Source organism: Antennarius striatus, chromosome 22 (genome assembly GCF_040054535.1).
Source record: "Antennarius striatus isolate MH-2024 chromosome 22, ASM4005453v1, whole genome shotgun sequence".
NCBI lineage: Eukaryota > Metazoa > Chordata > Actinopteri > Lophiiformes > Antennariidae > Antennarius > Antennarius striatus.
In genome coordinates, this window is record NC_090797.1 from 14,222,531 (window position 1) to 14,244,070 (window position 21,540).

A 21,540-nucleotide genomic window follows, 5' to 3' on the forward strand; every position below is an offset into this window, starting at 1 on the left:
CACAGTTGTTCACAGCACTCATCACGACTGATTGTTCACCACAGCCTGGCTCTACATGGATCTAGTTTGGTCTCTCTTGTTAAGAACAAAGTGCCAGGTCATTCTGTTGAGCGTCTTGCTTCAGTACAATGAAATCAAAGCACCTGAGAAGAGCGAGTCTGTCTCGCTCAGCGGGATGATCGTCCAGCCACTGGGAGTAACGGGCAATGGACCACTCTGCTCTCTGTAGGGGTACAGTTACCTTTAGTCCATTCATTCAGACACCTCAACTCAAAGATCTTCATGTGCATCATTTGAGGTCCGTGTCCATATACTTACTGCACATTGTATTAACAAGTTAATAAATAACAGTGTGTGTGTTTGTGTGTGTGTACAGGCCTGGTGAGGGGACTTCAGCTCTGATGGGGCTCTGCTGAAGAGGAAGTGCAGCAGGGTGCTGTAGGGGATCAGGTCACCCAGAGCCTGACTGCTGGCGATCAGCTCACTGGTCTGAAACAGCAACGGCCTACCACACAAAACATGAGACACCATGTCATGTAAACACAAGCATTCAGGAACACAAATGTTCAGGACCATTAATCCCATTGGTGACAAATCAAATTTATATTTGTATATACTGTAAATCAATCAATATAGTCAGAAAGTAATATGCCGTTTTTAAAGATCAGTTGGTGAGAGTGTTAAATGAGGACAGAATATTAAAAGATCATCAATTATTTGATCAAGATGAAATGTGTGAAAGTGGTGCTGTGTTCATAGCAATGCAGCAGGTGCACAAAGTTATTACTATACCGTTATACTGTTATACAGTAACTGATACTGGTGAAAGTGTTGGTGTCAATGTCTCCTATTCATAATGAAACGCAGGAGGACAAATGCTTTTGATGAGTAATGATCTTTAGTTTTACTTTAGAACACACACCTGAAGGAGCGCAGCATACGGTAAGGTTTACCCAAATCGGACACTCTCCTGCACAGAGGAGTGACCGCCATCTCCATCTGACAGACATGGCAGAAAAACAGGTTGTCATTAAAATACCGTCCCTAAATGATTTGCATAACATTGCAGCTATGTGGCGACGCCCTCACCTGTGCAAAGTCAGCAGCCAACCTCATCTTTCCACCTTCTCCTAGCGGTCGCAGAAGACTCGTGTGGCGGACGAACAACTCAATGGCCCTCCTGGCGATCGACTCTGTGCTGTCATAGATGAAGTCAACGCACTGGAAGAGACGGAAGTAGTCGGTCATCACTCTGGAGATGAAGCCCTGCAGCTCCTTCATGTAGAGGGAACAAGGAACATCTGGCTTGTGAGAGCTGGACAAAGGCCTGGAAAACACACACAGACACACACAATCTGAATACAGCACACACAGAAAAAACAGTTCATGCTCGCTTCAGGAAACAACAGTTGTTTGAACAGCACCAAAAACCAAAATACGGCTGTAGAAATGCTTACAATTCACAAATTTCTCAGGCAATTTTGAAATTGCCACACTTTGAGGTGGTGAACATTATTTAATGTGCTTTGTTTCACTTAAACACGATGTGTGGAAGTGAATTCGGTGAATTTAATCCCCGTGACATATGTTGCAGACATAGCACCCTAGGTTCCCCAGATGTCACTGTAATGGAACCAGACTGAACCATCCTCACCCTGAAAAGTCTTCCTGGTGCAGCGTGATGATGATGGCCTCTACGGAGTCACTCACTGACTGCAGGAGAGGCAGCACAGCGCTGCTCATCAGCGCCTGTACCTCCTAAATCACAAGCAAGGAAAAGAGGTGAACCTCAGGTGGGACGCTCTGAGAGGAATGGAAAAATGGAAAACACACACACACACACACACACACACACACACACACAACTCTGACTCTTAAGGCAGCAGCTCGCATCTGCAGACCAAATCACACCATGATTTGATGATCATCACCTGTGCCTCAGGTGACCTGTTGCTGCTGCAGTTGTGTGAATGCTGTGCACATCTATGAGGCTGGGTGTCTGATTGACACACAGGAATCTTAACCGCTCTGATGTGTGTGTGTTAAGAGCAGCATTAATTTATATGAATTGTTTTATAGCATTCTTAGCACTGTAATTCATAGTTGTAGCAGCAAAAAAAAAGGATGCAAATTCATTCACCAACCCTCCATGGTGAGTCCCGCATTCCAGGGGGGCACCCACCTTTGAACTTTTACAAGGGTGGTATGGCACGTATCTACTTAACTAATGGTATTGTTTATTAGTTTAGGAGACACCATATATTGAGTTAGATGGGTTGTTGTTGTTATTATTCCATTTGATGACAACCATAAAAGCAGTTTGTTCTATTTTCCAGGGTTCCTGCTTCGTGTGACCGGAGCTGGTTTTCTTGTATTCTGTATTCAACTCTGTTTGAACTCTGAGGTAGGTTCTATCAATTGTAGGAATTTTCTTTGAGATGAGAGGGAGATTCTAATGCTCCTAAAGCCATCACCTTTCCAGAAGTAGATTTAACCGCTGACATGCAGCATTTGAGCGACATGTCTTGTTGATAAATACATTTTGAGCGTATAGGGTTGTACAACATGCAAAATGGTTTTTTAGTTGCTTATTTGTTCACATATGTGTTTATAGGGTAACATTAATTAAATAATCAGTTTCACATCCCAATTCTGAGCAGCAGTGGTTTCACTGGTGATCAAATCTTGTATATACATATATACTATATATATACAGGTATATATATATATATATATATATATATATATATATATATATATATATATATATATATACTTATTTATTTATTTATTTATTTATTTATATCTACAACTAACACGTAACTTCAAAATAGAAAGCAAATTATGAATGTAAAAATAGAAGATTTACACAAAATCATGAACTATTTCCCAAACAAACACACAAATTGCCGTCATACCTCCACAGAAGAAGAGAGTGCATCTGTAGCACCTGCTGGACATGAACCCATTCCTGATAACATCTGCAAGGAAGTTAAGAAGGGATGATACAGTACATACATTTTAAACACATAAAAGTAGAAAAATGCAAGACCTTTATTCAAAGGTGACTCTCAAAACAATTGTAGATGCACTGATTGTGAAATTCCGGACCAATGTTAAAGTAAGAATTTGGGCAACAGCGTTCCTTTTATGTTGCTCCTTATCTTGTTTTAGGCAGATGAATCACCATTCCAAAAAACTGAAATGTTGAAGCTTTATTGATTGATGACAAGGATATTATGTTGAGTCAAAACTTCATGAAACTAATGAAACAAAGACTCATCAGAATTCATCTGATATTCCTATTATCTTAATTGTTGTTTGGCCTATTAGCAAGGAAACATTGTCAGATACAGTGGTACCTCTACTTACAAACGTCTCTTCATACAAAATTTTCAAGTTATGAAACGCTTCAACAGGAAAACATTACATCTAGTTACGAAAGAAATTTCAGAATACGAAAGGTAAAAATACAGTATGGGTTGCTACTCGCAGCTCCCAAAGTTCCCTGAACGCAAAATTCTTACAGCTGCTCTGCCATTAGCTATTACCGAGCATCCTGGCATCCCATTGGCTAAGAGGGACCTCTGTGTGTAGCTAGATAGGTGTCTCTGCAGCGTCCTCGTCATTTGGCCCTCGACCCGAGAGGTGTTCTGATAGTTTTATGCAAATATATTAACTTTTAGAGTATTCACTATGAACCCCAAGAAAGTGATGGAGAAAAGAGGAAAAGAAAAGAAGAATTTTTTTTGTCCATACAAACAAAGCAAGAGATCATAGAAAAGCATGAAAAAGGGATACGTTTGGTTGATCTCGCCAAAGAATATGGCCGTAATGCATCTACAATCACCACGTTACTAAAACAAAAGGACGTTTAAGGAGTTTAAGGCATTGTGTTGGTGGTTGGAGAAGTTCAAAAGGAGGACTGGAATTCACTCTGTTGTTCGGCATCGTGAGATAGGAGCACATGAACCAAAGAGGGCAAAAAACAATGAGGACAGCAGTTAAAAGGTAAATGACCGTCATTATTAGTCTTTACTCTATTCTTTGTTTTTTACATTATGCACGACTCTCATTTATTGTGTAATAATCTAATCGTAACGTATTTGTTACATGTTTTGATGCATTTTTATGCTTTATAAAACATTTATGTCGGAATTTTGGGGGGCTTGGAACAGATTAGGGCATTTGCATGGAAAATACTACTACTTAAGAAATTTTCTACTAAAGAAATTTCTTCCAGAACCAATTAATTTCGTAAGTAGCCAATATTAGGACAGTATATCAGTTAATCCCTAAACACCACTGAAAGTGTAAAAACTTTAAAGCTTTTTCAAAGGCAGGGTGCCTAGCAATATACTTTTATTTTATAGTGGCAGAACTCCTCTTGCGGTAAAGTGTATGAATACAACCTTTTTGGAACTTTAATACCAAAGATAAGAAAAGACAGTATAAGCCCTGTCTGGATATTGTTAGATCTCTAGGCAACAAGATGGATGAGCTAATGGTGCTAGCAGAGTACAGAATGCTTGAGTGAAACACGGCTGCACCAGGATGTACCGGACAACAGCTACTTCAGCTTCTACTTCTACTTCAACAGCTACTACTAACCCTGACCCTTGGCTGACAGAATGCCCCTAACCTCTCTGGGAGAGGACTCTGGACCTGAAGTTCGCTCCAGGAGGAAACAACAGGCAGACAACAGGCTTCAAACATTCACCTCTGATCAAGTTTATGATTATGGATGACTCGGGCTAGGGCTTAGCTATGATGCTATCATCATCATCAACATAAACAACTGCGACATGTTTGGAAGGAAACTTTATATTTAAGTTGTTATTGTTATGCATGATTATTAAAGTAATTAGTGATCAAATGACATACAGTGTACAGTACTAGTACTCTAACAGCAGATTGTAAATGACCTGATGTTCACATAGGTAGTTTCTCCATACGACTGATCTGAGAGCTGCACTTCAACAAGAACATTTACTCAGCAGACGGGGTTTTGGGTCTTGAAACCCCCTACCTTGGTGACAGCCTGCTGCAAACTGTAGAGGGAGTTGACCACAGCAACGTTTCTCCTCTGACCCTCAGTCAGTGGACCAATCACCTGACTGGCATCAGCCTGAGTACACAACTGCAACAGAGCGTGATGGAATGATTGGTTCAGCTGGACAGCGAAACACACTGGGAAACTGTGTGCGGAATACACACGTGATGCATACACACATGCATCATGTGTGATACATCATGTGTGATGCATACACACATGATGCATACATTAGAGTTAACTGGATTTCTGCTTTAATTTTGCTGTACTGACTCACTAAAAAGGAAAAATTCACCCAAAAATATATTTAATCAAGAAATACACTCAGATCTTTTGAGCAGTTTCATCGCAGGACTATTTCCTTTCTATATCATCACACAGAAGGAAAAAAGGAACCCATTAAGATGTACATCCCACAGTGTCAGGAGCATCTAGTACATGTTTCCTTGTATGCAGTGATACAAAAACTCTTGAGTAAGCATATCATGAATTTTGTATATTTTTTTGTCCCTCACCACACCATGGTGAAGAGCAAATTACTATATAATAGCATATTCAGTATATTGACTCATATATTCAAGAGAAAGCAGGCATCTCTGCATCTGGGCACCTTTTAAACATCTGTCATTATTTATTAGAGTTATGGACACACAACGTGCTAATATTATACAGTAATGAACATTTTCATTATGAGTTTCACAATAACACACACACACTTTACTATACACACCAGCTGCTCAGACTTGACGCAGAACAGTTGGATGGTCTTGGCAGCATTTTTAGCTACAGCCAGAGAGAGGTTTGGATCCACTGATGCTACATTCAGCTCACTGCAGAGAGATAACAAATCAGTAAGGAACATTGATTAACTAATGATAAAATACATTATATGCACTATGTCTGATATAAACTGAACGTGTGTGACTGCACTGGATCACAGACATTGAACTGCAGTGTTCACTGGCCTGCTGATAGTCTTGAGGATGCTGTCCAGCTCATCACTGGAAGGCGGGTTGTGGCCGCCCACGGGGAAAACGAGGTTTATAGGATCAAACAGACGAGAGAGCGACTTGGAGAGGTAGGCTGCCTCAAACGGGCGGAGTGAGTCCTTCAAGGCTTTCTCTGGGCTGCACACATGAATACATTATGATAAGAAACACACAAAACTGACAGAAGATATTTAAAGAGACAATGTTCTATGTTGGCTAAATACATTCACTGCTCTTGTGTGCCAGCTACAATGACCAATCACATAAAAAATTAAAATCACAGAAAGATCACCTTTAAAAATTTCACCATTTCATATCTTCATTTACAACTAATCTTTGTCTCATATTGACTTACAGTATGTTATCCAATCCAGAGCTGTTTAAATAACTTTTCTAGTAATTGTCAACACAGACATTTTGGAAATTATTGGATAACCATGACCTGGATAAATGAGAACCTACACAGACATCAAGTATTAATCTAAATAAGAAAAAAAGTAACATTCCACAAAAAACCTCTCCACCCTGGTTCACAGCCTGTGAGGAGACTAACTGTGTTGCTGTCTTACTTAAAGTCCATTTTGCCAGATGTGAAGAGTTCCTGACTGTCCGTCTCAGTAGCGATTATATCCAAAGATGCATCCATCCCTCCAGCGCTAGTTAACGTTGCCTGCAGGCTGGCGCTGTACTGCTGAAGGCGGCGCCAAAGCTCGTTGTACAGTCGCAGGAGCTTGGGATACTCTCCTTCAAACGCCTGCTTCAGGAAGGATGAGGCTAAAGAGAGAGATAACCATATGCAATGAAACAATGGTTTGTCATCTAATGTTATGCAAAACATAACCTCTGTACCCAGAAGTGTTTGTAATTCTCCTGTTCATTCATTGATGGTCAGAGGTCTGACATGGCCTGTGAGGATGTCCTGACTCCAGTCTCTTTTTGTGGCACACTATGCACCACATACACACACATTTCAAAAGGATAAAGGCAAGGATGTTCTTTGTTTTATTCCATCAACAAATACATGACATCTAATTACGTTTCCCTCTGACTATTCTGACCAGTTATCCAGTAGACATTGTGTGATTACTGCACCGCTTACACTTCCCCTGATGGAGTACATTAGCATGAAGTACTGACAGTCAGACGGCTTTGTATAATAATAAGAATAATTGATTAGATTTATATGGTGGTTCTTTGTGGACACTCAAAGTGCTCACAGTGGTTCCATTTCTCATTCACACGTGGTGATGACAAACTACCTGTGTACCCACAGCTGCCCTGTGGCAGAATGACAGAGGCATGGCAGCCAATCCACAGCCACCGGAACATTCACACACATTCACACACCGGAACACTCAGACACCGGAACAATCACACACATTCACACATCGGAACAATCACACACATTCACACACCGGAACAATCACACACATTCACACACCGGAACATTCACACAAATTCACACACCGGAACAATAACACACATTCACACACTGGAATAATCACACACCGTAAAAATCACACACCGGAATAATCACACCGCAACAATCACAAACATTCACACACCGGAACATTCACACACATTCACACACTGGAACAGTCACACACATTCACACACCGCTGAGTCCCTCACTAGAGGCAGGGAGGGTACGGTGTCTTGCCTAAGACCACAACGACAGATGACTGGGGAGAAGGATTCGAATTGCCAACCCTACAATCATTGGATGACCCGAGCTACCACCTGAGCCACTACCACCCCATATGTATATTATTTTATGCAAGTCAAATGCTACGAGAAAATAGATGGCTCAGTGACGAGGTAGGCAACAATTACAAATCATGATGACAAAATGTACAGGGACGGAGGTGGAAAGCAAAAAATTCAGTCACTTGGTAAGTCCATTACACAAAAAAAAATTTGATCAGAAAGCCACACGAAAGTTTTTCCTCTTACGTGTAATCCAAAGATGTTTAAAACAATCCACTGGACTTTAAGAAAGTTTCTTGAAGACGTTTCTCCTCTCATCCAAGAGGCTTCTTCAGTTCTGAAGGTGTCTGGTCTTGTCCCCGCTTCTTAACCCTGTGGCTTGTGGTCAATGCTATTCACATTTCAACGAATTTCACATTTCGTTGAAACTCGTCTGGCTCCTCAATGATGATTGATGGGGGTGCCAGGGGGTGTCAAAGGGGGTCGTTGAAATGCAAGTTTCACAGAGCCTTTGTATACTAATGAGGGTCATTAGCATGAGACACATCACCTGGGTTCATCTGCTGAGACATTCTTTTTGGGAGTTTTGAAAGGACCTGATTGTAAATGGGCGAAAGGCGATGTCGCAGACCCCCCCCCCCCGTTCAGAGATGGCTTGTCCTATTTGACATGGATGGTTCTTTCACTCCTCTCTCAAACCATTTGTCTTCCCTGTCCAAGATCTGGACACCGGTATCCTGAAATGAGTGTCCCTCTTCCTTGAGGTGAAGGAAGACTGCTGAGTCCTGTCCTGATGATTTGACTCTTCTGTGTTGAGTCATGTGCCTGTGTAGTGGTTGTTTGGTTTCCCCTATGTAGACATCTGAGCATTTCTGGCTGCGTTTGACTGCATAAACCCGATTGCTCTTCTGACTGTGTGGCGTGGGGTCTTTTGGGTGGACCAGTCTTTGTCTGAGGGTGTTGCCCAGCTTAAAATACACCCTTTGATCCTGAGATATTTGATCCTGAGATGTTGCCCAGTTTAAAATACACCATTTATACCGGTGGTTGAAATGTGAATAGCATCGACCACAAGCCACAGGGTTAAGAAGCTGGGACAAGACCAGCCACCTTCAGAACTGAAGAAGCCTCTTGGATGAGAGGAGAAACGTTTTCAAGAAACTTTCTTAAAGTCCAGTAGATTGAATTAAACAGCGTTGGAGAACCATGACCTGGATAACTGAGAACCTACACAGACTTCTTACAAAAGTAACAAAAAAGGAATTGTCATCTTTTTACACTATTCCATAATGGTGATACATCACACACATCTTCAACCTGGTAGCAGAGGAGATAAATACAACCAACCCAGAACAAGATCAAGTACCAGCATTAGTCACATATCTCTGCTTTGATCCTCAGATATCCTGAGATTTACCAAGCTGCTCCAAGTTTTCTGTATTTGTACAAAGTTCCATCATAAGCTTGTATTGGGCCAACCTCGCTGGGACACAATTGTTGGTTTCTACTTAAGATGTAAAACTTTTAAAAGTTGCTAACAAATACACAATTTTTTTAAAACATACTGAATCAGAAAAACACAGAGAAACAATGAATATGGGACATTTTCCAACTGCAGATTAATTTTGATTTAGTGCTCTACTGAGTATTTGGGGCAGCAGGACGGTGCATGTGGGACTGAGTTGTTGTTAATGTGTATTTAACTTTTTTTTACACAACCATGAGTTTTAGATGATGGACGAGTAAAATAGTGTTGTCAAAGTGTGGCACATACAAACCTGTTTGTGGCCATAAGGAATGTAAAAACCGTCTCATTTGAACAACATGACAAAACATTAAAGAATAAGAGGACACACTACACAAAATGTATAACTTATTTCTATTCTGGATCGTCTCAGCTACACAATTTACAAGGGAATACAATCATGCATGCATGCTAAAATCAGAGTCATGAGTTTTTCTTTAACATCTGAGCCTCATATATTTTATGTTTGTTCTGTTTAACATTAATCATGTGAATTTTGAATAATATGGATTAATGTTTGGTATTATTGGTATGTTTTGTTTTTCAAATAATGATTTTTGAAAAAAATCAGGATTAGTCATTCGGCTTAACTGTATTCATCACCCCTGAGGGCTCGTGTCATTTTGCTAAGCGAATCTGAGTAAATGTAGGTGATATTTTGTGTTGGTATAATCTTTTCAATGTGTGGTAATTACTTTAATCCTCATACAAGACAGTAAGGTGACCACTAGCTGTGCTCGTGAAGTTCTGATCTGCTCGGCTTCATCACTGCATACGACAATGACATCGTTCAGTTCTTGAGAGAACCAGGTCAAGATTCGTTCTAGGTCAGCTCCCATGAAATGCTTGTGCACTGCAGGAATGGTGAGGTAGCAGGTTGAAGAACAGATATAACAGACTGACCCCAGTTGTTTCCTATCTTGATCATATGATATACTGTGGCAATGACAATATTTAACAAGAACAATGACAATATTTGAGCTGCATGCCTCTCTCTGCTGCTTGCTAGATCAGTCCACAGAAGGTGACAAGCAAATTTAATCCACACAGTGTGAGTAGACACGCCACAGTTTTAAAATCTAGTTCTGCAGTATTGTGTGATCACATGGTGTAAATCATGAGCTTTGGCTTCATAAAGTACGTGATTCACGTGAACAGTTTTAAGTTAGTAGGAGATTAGTAGGAAATTCAAAATATTAAATGGCACAACCATTCATTATACCTGTAGACAGAGCATGCCTTGAATGAACAATGCACCTACTCACAATCTCATGGACTATAGACAGGTGAATGTGCATCTGCTATAGAAACAATGTGGATGTTGGGTATAAAAATACATCAGTTAGAAACTATTAGTAACACCTGGACTGTTTAGCTAGCTGTTTTGCACTGGCCTTAAGAGTTATCATTTATTAATGCATTTTTGAAAGAATCTTTGGAATTCAGATTGCAAGTATCCTCACAAAAAGGTATGAAAAGGGAACAAACTTACCCTCAGATGCTTTGTGAAATTCCTCACTGAGTGTATTAGTGACATCGTTCCAGAAGGTGCAGAGAATATCAGGATGCCCATCCTATTGTCAAGTAGAAACACCGATACAGTAATTATTAGACATCCCTGCAAAGGTTGTTAATGAGAGAAGTTAGCAGGTTGATGGGAAAAAGTCATGGTGTCAAAAGGATTGGTTCTTATTTGAATATCATGGCCACTCCAAAAAGCATCTTATTTGTGCAATAGCTGTAAATTTGTGTGTAGAGACCACAAATATAAGTTAATGACTGCAATTAAAACAATGTGAAGCAAAAACATAGCAACAGTAAATGCAACTCATTCAAAGTCATTTTTCATATATCAAAATTAATATTGCAATCACTGAGATAGTCAGTGCAGATAATCATCATAAAAAACCACTGGCACGAATACTTGACAAGTCAAAACTGTTCTGTGTATCATTTAACGGAAGAAAACAACATAAAATGTTGAGACGTACGTAGCAAGAAAGGTTAACAAACATTAAATGCAACATGAAGTGCAACATAGAAGTTAAATGATAATCTATCAATTGAAACAAAATACTGGCCTAATACTTGTTACAGCTCTGTGAAAACAGAAGATGACATCGCACCAACATCCTGCACACATCCCCCTAAAATATATCACTTTATCACATATGCACCTCAAGTGGTAAATATTATTATATTATTTTTAACAAGATAAAAACACACCTTAAAAATCATATTGTCATGTCCATTTCCAATTTAAAATGTCAATTGAAACAAACTATCAAGGTTAAAATACCGTATGTCTAAATGTTGGTACAGTTAGAGTAACAGTGAAGACACAAGTGACATCAAATCTGGATAAAAAATACGTATGAATCGAAAAAACACACATTGACAATTACAACAGCTTATCAGTTTTTATACCAGGGTTATATAAAGATATCAAACAGCATGAACTGCTACAAAGGTAGAATATACAAGTAGCATTTACAAATTAGGACTGACATCTGAAAGTGATTATGGCAATTCTATGTTATCTACAGTATATGAGCATTGTAAAAACCTGGTGGAGAAACAACATAAAATCTAATTTAGAGGAAATAGATAAATGGCTGATCCTCCTCTTTGATGAGGACAAAAGAAACAAGCTCAGAACATGAAGTACAACAGCGCAACCATGTTAACTACGCAGACAAAAAAAAAAATCCAGGCGGTACTACACAGCTCATATTAAAACATTATTTCCCTCAGGATGAGTTAAAGCCAATCAGGAAAAGTTCTCAGCTGCCTGAGTGTTTAACTTAATATCTTTCTTACTTTTTCAACTATAATGTTTGGGAAATTTTGCATTTCTTTAAAAAGAAAAGGGTGAGATTGTGATGGACAACGGGGAGAAAGAGTGGGAGGTTGGCTTGTGGTATGAACAGGATTTGAGGCTGTGAATGCTACAGAGGGACTGTAGTCTGCGTGGGGTATGGGCCAATTTATTTATTGTATTTTGATAATGTTACTCAACTCATCTAGGTTACTGTCACAGTACAAGGTGCTGACGATGGTTTATTGGCTGTCATGACAACTGATTATCATTTACAAGCTATGAGGAAACTAACCAACACATCTTCCTATGTTTCCCCACAAAATATGACTAATTACAACAATCAGTGCAGCATTGCTCTTGTTGGCAGATGCAACAGTGAGAGACCATCAGCCCTTTCTGCACATATTTGTGTCACAGCAGGGAAAAATGAAAGTAAAGTTAGTTTAAGCTAAAGATGAATTGTACATAAGTAAAAAATGTTCAAGTAGATTTCTTTCTCTTGATGATTTAACATTATTTTGGACCATAATACTGTATTATCATACCACAAGGTTTCTTCCCACCTTAATGATCTCATCCATGAAGCAGATATGAGTGACAGGGTCCCTCTTCTTCATCAACACCTTCTGCAAATGTTGGACCTGGAAAACAGCCAACAAAGAAAACATCACCTTGTTAATCAATCCTGCTGTGTTACTGTCATTATGTCAAACAATATTATTCATCACTTATATCGTCAGTTAGTGGTAGCTGCCCACCTGTCTACATGCAGCACATATCTGGTCCATTAGTTTCTCCAAGTTGGTCCACAGAGCAGCACGAAAAGCAGCAGTGTTGCCTGGTGTGGGTATCAGTGCTCTGCCTGGTGCACCAGCTAGAAACATTCACCATGAACAACATTTTTGGGGGTTTTGGAAAACAATAGGATGATTTTGGTTTCACAGTCATTACATCAAACAAACAAAAAAAATCCACTGGACTATTATACAATTATCTAATAAATGTTCATTAAAGACTTTGACTGAAGAAGACCCTACCCTGCCTGTGGAACTGATCTTCAAGCTCAGTACTTCCTAATGAAGACACACTTTACGAAGAATGTATTTTCATTAAAAAAGAAATCCTATAAGAGCTAACTACTGCATTTTTAAAAAGGAAACGGCATTTGTTGGGGATTTTATTTTTGGAATTGGATTTACATTCATTTCTTTACCTAGGCAATGTTTTTGGTAGCTGGATGGAGAATGAGGTATTGAATCTAAAGAAACAGCTTCGTGTGTAAACAAGTACTGGAGCACCATGTCACTCTGTGCAACAGTGTATTTTCAATAATATTTACAACTGAGCTCTGAAGAATTTAGAAAAATTTTTCAAGAAACAAAATACATTTTAAAAGACTTTAGTTGTTGGTTTGGATCTTTAATGATTTGGTGACAATAAAAAGAAACAGAATGCTATCAAGCATCAAGTTTTGTAAGAGAATGGAATGATGCAATTATTTTTTTTAAAACTCTTAAAATGTAAAAATGATAGTGTAAAAATGCTTAATTACTTGAATTTGGCATCCATTATTCAGAATGATTGAGTGATTGTAACTTCAGAGAATAAAGATGACAAGAAGACATTTTCTCCAGGAAAAATTGACTATTTTCTTGGCTATGAGATTATAATCTCAGTCAGTCAGTCAGTAGGGCTCTTGCGATGGGGGGTGTCAATAACTTCTTTATTTTGAGTTACCTCTTGGATTTGCCAATTGCGTCAGGCCCTTAATGTCCACAGCAGCTGTGATTTTTTCCTCTATGGAGGTCCTGTAACCCCCTACTACAGAGCTAATGGTCTCTCTCAGGGTGCCAAGGTTGAAGAAGACCTGCAGAGCTGTTCCAACCTGTGTGGGATTCTGACAAGCAGGAAGGGAACATTTAAGACGGCAGAAATGCAAATGAAAGCAGAACAGAGCAGAGCAGAGCCAGGTAGAGCTCTGTGGTGAATAAATTAAACTGGACTTGTAAATATTTTGCTTTTCATCCTTAATCCTGTCATCGTTAAAACATTTCACCAGTAGCGCACAGGAAATGAGCCCCATTGAAACCTTGATGTGGGATCTGAAAAGAGTTCACAAATCATCCAATATGGCTGGTTAAAAATTCCACCACAGTGATTTAAGATCCAGAAATCAGAAGTATTTGGGTACTGTTGTTAAAAAATAGCACAATTACCTATCAAACTGATGGGGGGGGGGTTCCAGGATTTATGACCTGTTTTTGGTTATTAAAGGTTGCATATTTTACTCTTTTTGATTAATTCCACACAAGTGCCAGATGTCCAACTACACTGTATTTCAAATGTATTACCCCAAACTGATCCGTGATCCTCAATATCTTCTATTGAAAACTGATCACACACACCATGTCAAAATGCTCTGTTTGTCTGGGCTGGCTATTAAATATGAATGGGCTCCCTCTGTCAACGCCTGCTACATGCCCCCGTTCATGTAGCAGGCATTGTAAGAAAGGAACAAGAGCAGAAGCTTCAGCTATCTGGCCCCTTAACTCTGGAACGATCTCCCAGTCATGGTCCGGGGGCAGACACATTTAGCTTATTTAAGAGAGGACTAAAAACCCTCCTCTTTGACAGAGCCTACAATTAGACACACACTCCACTAGATATGCTGCTATAGGCCTAGACTGCTGAGGGTATTTTTCCCCGTCTCTCCCGTTAAAGGGAGATACTCTGGAACTTCTGTCACTTCTCTTTCTTTATCTTTCTATGCTTTTATAATTTAATACTACTGTTAAATCACACTCTTTGTTTGCAAGATGCTGCCGCTGTCCCCGCCCCCTCTTAAGCAACAGCTCACTATGGACATGAAAACTCAATTCTCTCTCTCTCTCTCTCTCTCTCTCTCTCTCTCTCTCTCGACCTATCTTTATCCTCAATGTATGTCTTTTTCCCAATCAACAGGTCAAGGCGGATGAACCCCCCCCCCCCCCAAGAGCCTGTGTCTTCCCCGGGGTTTCTTCCTCAATGAGGGAGTTCTTCCCCGCCACTGTCGCTTATGCTGGCTCTGGAGGGCATTTTTTGCTTTCTATCTGTAAAGCGCTTTGAAATGTCTTCAGAAGTGATTAAGCGCTATATACCGTAAATAAAATTTGATTGACTGATTGATGTGGTGCACTGGGGCCATGTGCAAACATGAAACCACTCATGCATACCTATGCGCTAATTTTAGTGCTTTCAAACTTTTAGTAACTTTCTTACCACGTATTTCCCTCTTATTTTTGGACCTTTGGGTTTTCCTTTGTACCTCCTTTAGGTTTTTCTGAGCATAATAAAATGAGAACATATTTTAGGGTACACGCACAGTATGTTTTAGGGATTATATACGCTATCTTGTTTCGGCACGCCTTGAGCTCCCAAGAGGACCTGCATATTGTTGCTGGAGAGAGGAATTTCTGGCAAAATTTGGGCTGTCCTTATACAAATTGGTTCAAGTGACCCGATTTGGACTATCTTTCTCCCATGTGGACCAGATTAAATATTAATCATAAATATGTAAATAATACTGTATTTTCCAGATTATTCATGTTTTGGCTGGTCCTGCAACTTACCTTCAGGTGCAACTTATATATTAAAATACATAATTTTAAGTGTTTGTTAATTTCACACTGACAGCGGTCAGAGGACTCTCTAGGATCGTGTGCCAGAATCTCCTACTTCTATTACTCCTGCAGCACAGAAAATGTAAAGATAAACTCATTTAAACCGTGAAAAACTGAACACAACTGCCCCAAAAGAAATTTGTATTCTGTGGACGAGCTGTAAATCCAGTCGAATACAGTAATTGAGTCTGTGCAAGCCTTAACCAGCGCTAGCATAGCTGTCCAATCCCGGCCCGAGTCTGAGCTTCACCTGAGCATCACCTGGTGTTTGCGAGAACGTTGACTCAGCCTGAGTCCTCGTCCACAATGTGGGCCCGTAGGACATACTTCTGATTTCTATGTGTCTGGCTCCCTTTTTAATGACTGATTGGCTGACTGTGTGCTTACCTGAATCTCCATGCCCTGCTCCAGGAATCTCTTGGCCTGGTTCTCCACCTCAATCCTGGCTCTGCTGATCAGCACCAAGTCACTCTCAATCACCTCGATGCCGCTAAGATCCACACCTTGTGACAGATAGTCTGGAATATGTCCAAGTAAACACACAAACACATGCAAAAGAAACCAGATTATCTACCATTTTAGGGACTGAATGCAATATCAAAAGGATATACAGTAGTCAGTCTTCAAAACTGACACAATAGTTAATATATGATTATACAAGAAACAACAAACTTTCACAAAGGCAGGGAAATTCTTCCTGGTTCATGAAAGCTGCTGATTCTTTGAAGAATTGGTTTGATGAATGAGATCCCTTTAATACATACCAGTGCGGAGGATAGAACTTTGAGAGTGTGACTGACACCTGTAATATCATTTGAGCGTTTGAAAGATGACAAAATAATTGTTGAATAAAAACTAAGTTAAAAAAAAGATGACTCAATGAAGGAAAGTTTATTTTATTTTGTAAGCCCCTTACAATAACAACCAAGGCAATCAGTATGAAGAAAAACAAGGATGACTTCTTTTGAGACACTAATCTTTCATGAAATACGTATGGTGTCTGCTATTTGTTTGGACAGAGCTGAATCCATGTTGACATGACGGTCTGGTTTTGGAGCACTGGTGAAATCTGGTCCACCACACATCATTGTTACACAGTGCTCTGCATAGGCATGCATTGGCAACAAAAAACATTCCTCCAAAACTAGCAGAGGTAGTAACAATTGTAATTGAATATGTGAATTCTATTTGAAGTAGTACTATTAAGCACCATATCTTTAAAGAGTTGGTTAATAAAAATGGCTCTGAGTTTGAGTTACTTCTGTACCAGTCTAACATACTGTGGTTGTCCTGGGGAAAGCTGCTGAATCCAGTTTGGTCATTAGTGCGGAATTAGCTGTTTTTTTCTGAGTACCAACACTGTCATGCAGATTGCTTAAAAATGTCTAAGTTCACTTTCATTTTTGTCTACATGGCCAATATTTCCAATGCTCTCAATCATATCAATTGACAAATGGTGATGGGATCAAAATCATTAAAACAGAAGAAAATCTGAAGGCATTTTTACTTTTAAAAAAGCCACCTCTATAAAAATGATGAACAGACAATGATAACTTCAGAAACTTTGTCAGGCTGGATGACTGTATAACATGATGTATAAGATGTGTCTGAAATTGGAGACATTTCCGTACCTGTACCTTGCCTTCTCAAATGACATCTAAAGTAGCAAGTTTGCCACCATCTATGTCTCCTGAATATAATCTTGATATCTGTCAGACAGCCATATGCTTTAATAAAGAGGAAAGGTGTAAAGTTGCATAGTGGAGCATCATAACAAAACATATAAGGTGTGGTAACAGAAGAGTGATATAAGAAGAGAGAAAAAGAGAATGACTGAACGCAAAATCATGCAGTTGGTGGGCTGAAGAAACGAAGACAATGGAATTTGAAAGACGTTTCATTGAAATACGAAGAAATCTGCTCAAAGTCTTGAACAAAGTACAAACCTTGCAAAAAACTGCAGTTCAAACAGCTGTGCCACACATGCTTGTGATTGTTTAGGTAAGTGTGTTTGTCAGTGGGAAAACAAAAGCACGAGTGTGAGGGCTGCTCAATATGTCATGCATGAAATCACAACACACCAATGCAGACCATACGGTCCATTGGATAATATATTATGGTTCCCCTGAGGATAAGCCGTGATCTGTTACAGATGGGGTAATTCATTTAGACCACTCTTCAAAGAACAGCAATATCTCCCTATTATGAGGCTCTCCCATTAATAAACAATGATTATCCATCTGATCGAGAATACCACTTTACATGCACTGATCAAAACTAGAATAAATCATATCTATACAGTGCTCTTGTTTGCGTGCATCCTTTTGTCTTTGATTCACATTTTTTGACAGGGACAAACAATCGTCAGACAGCGTGTGTAAGCTTAAATGCACTTCCATTTAACAAAAATATTCAAAATTTTCTCAGCTTAAATTTTCAACACGGAAATGGCCATTATGTTCTCTCGTCACAAGACTCATCTGCGGGTTTCTGCATTATTAAAATCAAACAAACAGTAACACGTCTACTCGTTTTACATGGTGCAGTGAGAGCGACGAGTTAGTTACACCCTCCAGAGCAGGCATAAACTGTCACTTACACTTAGAGAGTCCTGTTGAATTTCTCTGTCTGTTAAAGTACTTTGAAATGTCGGCTGATGTGATTAAGTGCTATACAGATAAAGGTTGATTGGGGGTGCAGTGGGTAGCGCTGTCCCTACACAGCAAGGTGGCTCCTGGTTCGCGTCCCGCTCTGAGCGGAGTTTGCATGTTCTCCCCGTGTCTGCCTTGTTCTCTCCGGGTTCTCCGGCTTCTTCCCATCTCCAAAAACATGCGCTTCAGATTAATTGGCTGGCTTAATTACCGTAGGTATGAATGTGTGTGCATGGTTGTCTGTGTCTGTGTGGCTCTGCGGTGCACTGGCGTTGCGCCTCATTCTCCGCCTCACACCCTAGGCCAGCTAGAATAGGCTCCAGTTCCCTGTGACCCCCCACAGCAGATGAAGCGGCAGGCAATGAATGATTGAATGATTATCACCATACTTCGAAAAAGATGCCAAAGGTTGGAGAGAAAGCAAGTGACAATGAGCTTTCTTGCATTAAAAACAATCAAAACTTAATGATGAAAAAGGAACAGATATTACTGACAGATATTAGTGAAATTTGTGTGGAGAAGGCTCTGTCAGCTTGGTACCGGTTCCACAGGAGAACATATGAATTAAAGGCAAAGAAAACTATTGAGAGAAAAGTAAAAGTGACAAAATAACTGTATTACATCTGTCCTTATTTCTAAAACTTTTGTGTAAAATGACTACCAGGCTTTAACATTTTGATAAAACGAATTTATAATTTTACTCTTTTTTAATTTAAACAGTTATGACCTTAGTAATAAAAACAATAAAACTCAGTTTTTTTTAGTTTTTATATTGTACTATTGGCAAAACTCATTCCTTGTGAACACTTCTATTATATGTTCCGTTATTTCTTTGGGATGCATAAACATTATGTTGGGATAAACAAATTTCTCTTGACGCACATCCCAGGGATACACTACTTTCTTGAGGTAAAATGTACTGTGTCTATAATGTATGGGCCTCTCTTTACTGACTCTCTGAAAATTTCCCTGTAGCATTAAAAATCTTTCTCCTCATGTACAAAGCTCTCAATGGTAAGGCACCACCGTACCTTCACTCAGTGTACCGTAATATCCTTCTGGCACATTAAGCTCCATGGATGCAAGGGTTCCCTCGAGGCAATCCCTAAAGTCTTCAAAAGTATTTCAGGCTCCTCTCCTGTGAAACCATTTATGCAGATTGCTAATCCAAAAAACAGCTTTGCTGCCATGGGATTAGTTTGACTCTCTTTGATCTATGGTCAAAGCTAGTGCATAGCTTTGACCTACCCTGAAAGGTCAAAGCTATGAACTAGTCAGGTACTACTTTCAGGGTACCCTGACCTACTCTGGAAGTAAGTCAGGGTAAGTCGCGGAATGTTGCAGTCTGTGATTGCCTTGGTTCTAGTTTTTATATTATAATAGTTGTTATTGTTACTGGAATTGCTTAAGCAGACCTACTCAAAAAGCAATTTGGCATGTACAGCTTTCCCAATATCTTGGTGTAATGGGTGCAATGTTTCCACTAATGGTGTGGACATGACCTTTACCCTGGGCAACAGCAATATAAATAAAAGAGTGGCCAGGAATCCTGATCTGGATCCCTATTTGGTTACTGAACTCAACCTGTGTACACCTTTCCAATACAATGCTCTTGATTATTGAACTCAATTCAATATTTTGATGATGATTGCTGTTGATAAATCATTGTGGTCTGTACTTTCTCTGTACAATCTATTGCATCGTACAGACAGGAATCCCTCATTTGTGGTTCTCCCATTCTTTCTTTTTCTCCAGTGAATAGAAATTTTATGGAATTTTTGTCTCACCATGTTTTAACTTACAAAATTATATGTGGAGTCGCCGATCAACGACATGAATGAAAAGCATTTGCTGCCACACTTTTCCATAGATGTACAGTGATCCCTCGTTACTCGCGGATAATTTTTTCCAGGAACAAAAACGACACTCTGCAATATCGCGACAAACTATTTATTTTATTATTTATGGTAATTTAAATGTTTATGAACCCTCCCCATACTGATATTAAACCACCTTCTATCTGTATTACCTTTTCCCACACTCTTATATAGACTGTTTAAAGCACTTTTGTGTCTCATGGAAGTGCGCTGCGTTCCAAGACTCACGTAATGCAGCACACTTCCGGATGTCGTCAGCCAATAGAATCCACGTACAGTATCACATGACTACCAACTAAAAATCCACGATGAGGTGAAGACACACGTGTTAATGCGCGAATACGTAAGGGATTACTGTATAATGACTAGCTGTAACATGATTACGGTACATCTGACAGCTAAACAGATGGTGGCAGGGATACCCCTCTAGGCAGCAGTAACATTTTGTTCAGACATTGTGGAAACATAAAGGGGCGGCAGTGGCTCAGTTAGGGGCGGCAGTGGCTCAGTAGGGGCGGCAGTGGCTCAGTGGTAAAGCAGGCGGTAGAGCGGGTCGTCCTATGATTTCAAGATCGGCGGTTCGATTCCCGCTCCTGCCCAAAAAATACCCGGAGGTGAGCTGACAGTGGGAGGTGTCAGCTCACCTCTGGAGCACTGCCGAGGCGCCCTTGAGCAAGGTGCCGTCCCCTTTACAAATTGCTCATTTAAGGCGCACCAAGATGGAGCTGCCTGCCACTCTACCTCCCTTGCATGCCTACAGGCCCCCTTGTGTATGTGTGTGTGTGCTACAGGGGCCTGTACACACTAATATATACAATATATGCATGCGATTGAATCATTAGCTAGAGTGTGCATTCTTAATTTCCCTTCGGGGATCAAAAACAGTATATTAAAAAATGTAAAAGTACTGCCAATGTCTTGGTACCAGAAATGAAAGCACTTCATCTTCAGAGGTCATGTGGAGTCCATACCTTTAAGGGTCAGAGCTGTTTTGGAGCAAAAAAGGGGGCTAACACAATATTAGCCAAGTAGTAATAATGCTATGGTTATTTGCTTGTGATATCAAGGATTAGAAGTTGCCAACTCAGAAAAACATTTAAGCATCTCTTTGACCTGTAAGACTGTATAGGAAGTCCTCAACTTATAAACATGTTTGAAACTAAATTAATTTACAGCTTAAAACATTACAGCTTGAAACATTACAGCATTCATTATATAATCATAGAAATTAGCTTCTATGTGTAAAATGAGGTATAAA

At 39.7% G+C, this 21,540-nt stretch overlaps 1 protein-coding gene across 1 annotated transcript in view; it reads right to left on the reverse strand.

Annotated features, from left to right (window-relative positions):
* The window catches only part of cog5 (component of oligomeric golgi complex 5), a 40,451-nt gene that overhangs the window by 2,302 nt on the left and 16,609 nt on the right, over nt 1–21,540 (reverse strand). Inside the window, exons 7-21 of the mRNA XM_068306899.1 lie at nt 16,142–16,272; nt 13,833–13,992; nt 12,854–12,969; nt 12,659–12,736; nt 10,767–10,848; nt 6,612–6,816; nt 6,019–6,180; nt 5,784–5,883; nt 5,030–5,140; nt 2,919–2,981; nt 1,655–1,758; nt 1,090–1,327; nt 923–999; nt 379–505; nt 144–223 (exon numbers count right to left, since the gene is read on the reverse strand). Of these exons, the coding sequence (XP_068163000.1) occupies nt 144–223; nt 379–505; nt 923–999; nt 1,090–1,327; nt 1,655–1,758; nt 2,919–2,981; nt 5,030–5,140; nt 5,784–5,883; nt 6,019–6,180; nt 6,612–6,816; nt 10,767–10,848; nt 12,659–12,736; nt 12,854–12,969; nt 13,833–13,992; nt 16,142–16,272 (1,834 nt within the window). The remainder of the gene's footprint in view (nt 1–143; nt 224–378; nt 506–922; nt 1,000–1,089; nt 1,328–1,654; nt 1,759–2,918; nt 2,982–5,029; nt 5,141–5,783; nt 5,884–6,018; nt 6,181–6,611; nt 6,817–10,766; nt 10,849–12,658; nt 12,737–12,853; nt 12,970–13,832; nt 13,993–16,141; nt 16,273–21,540) is intronic.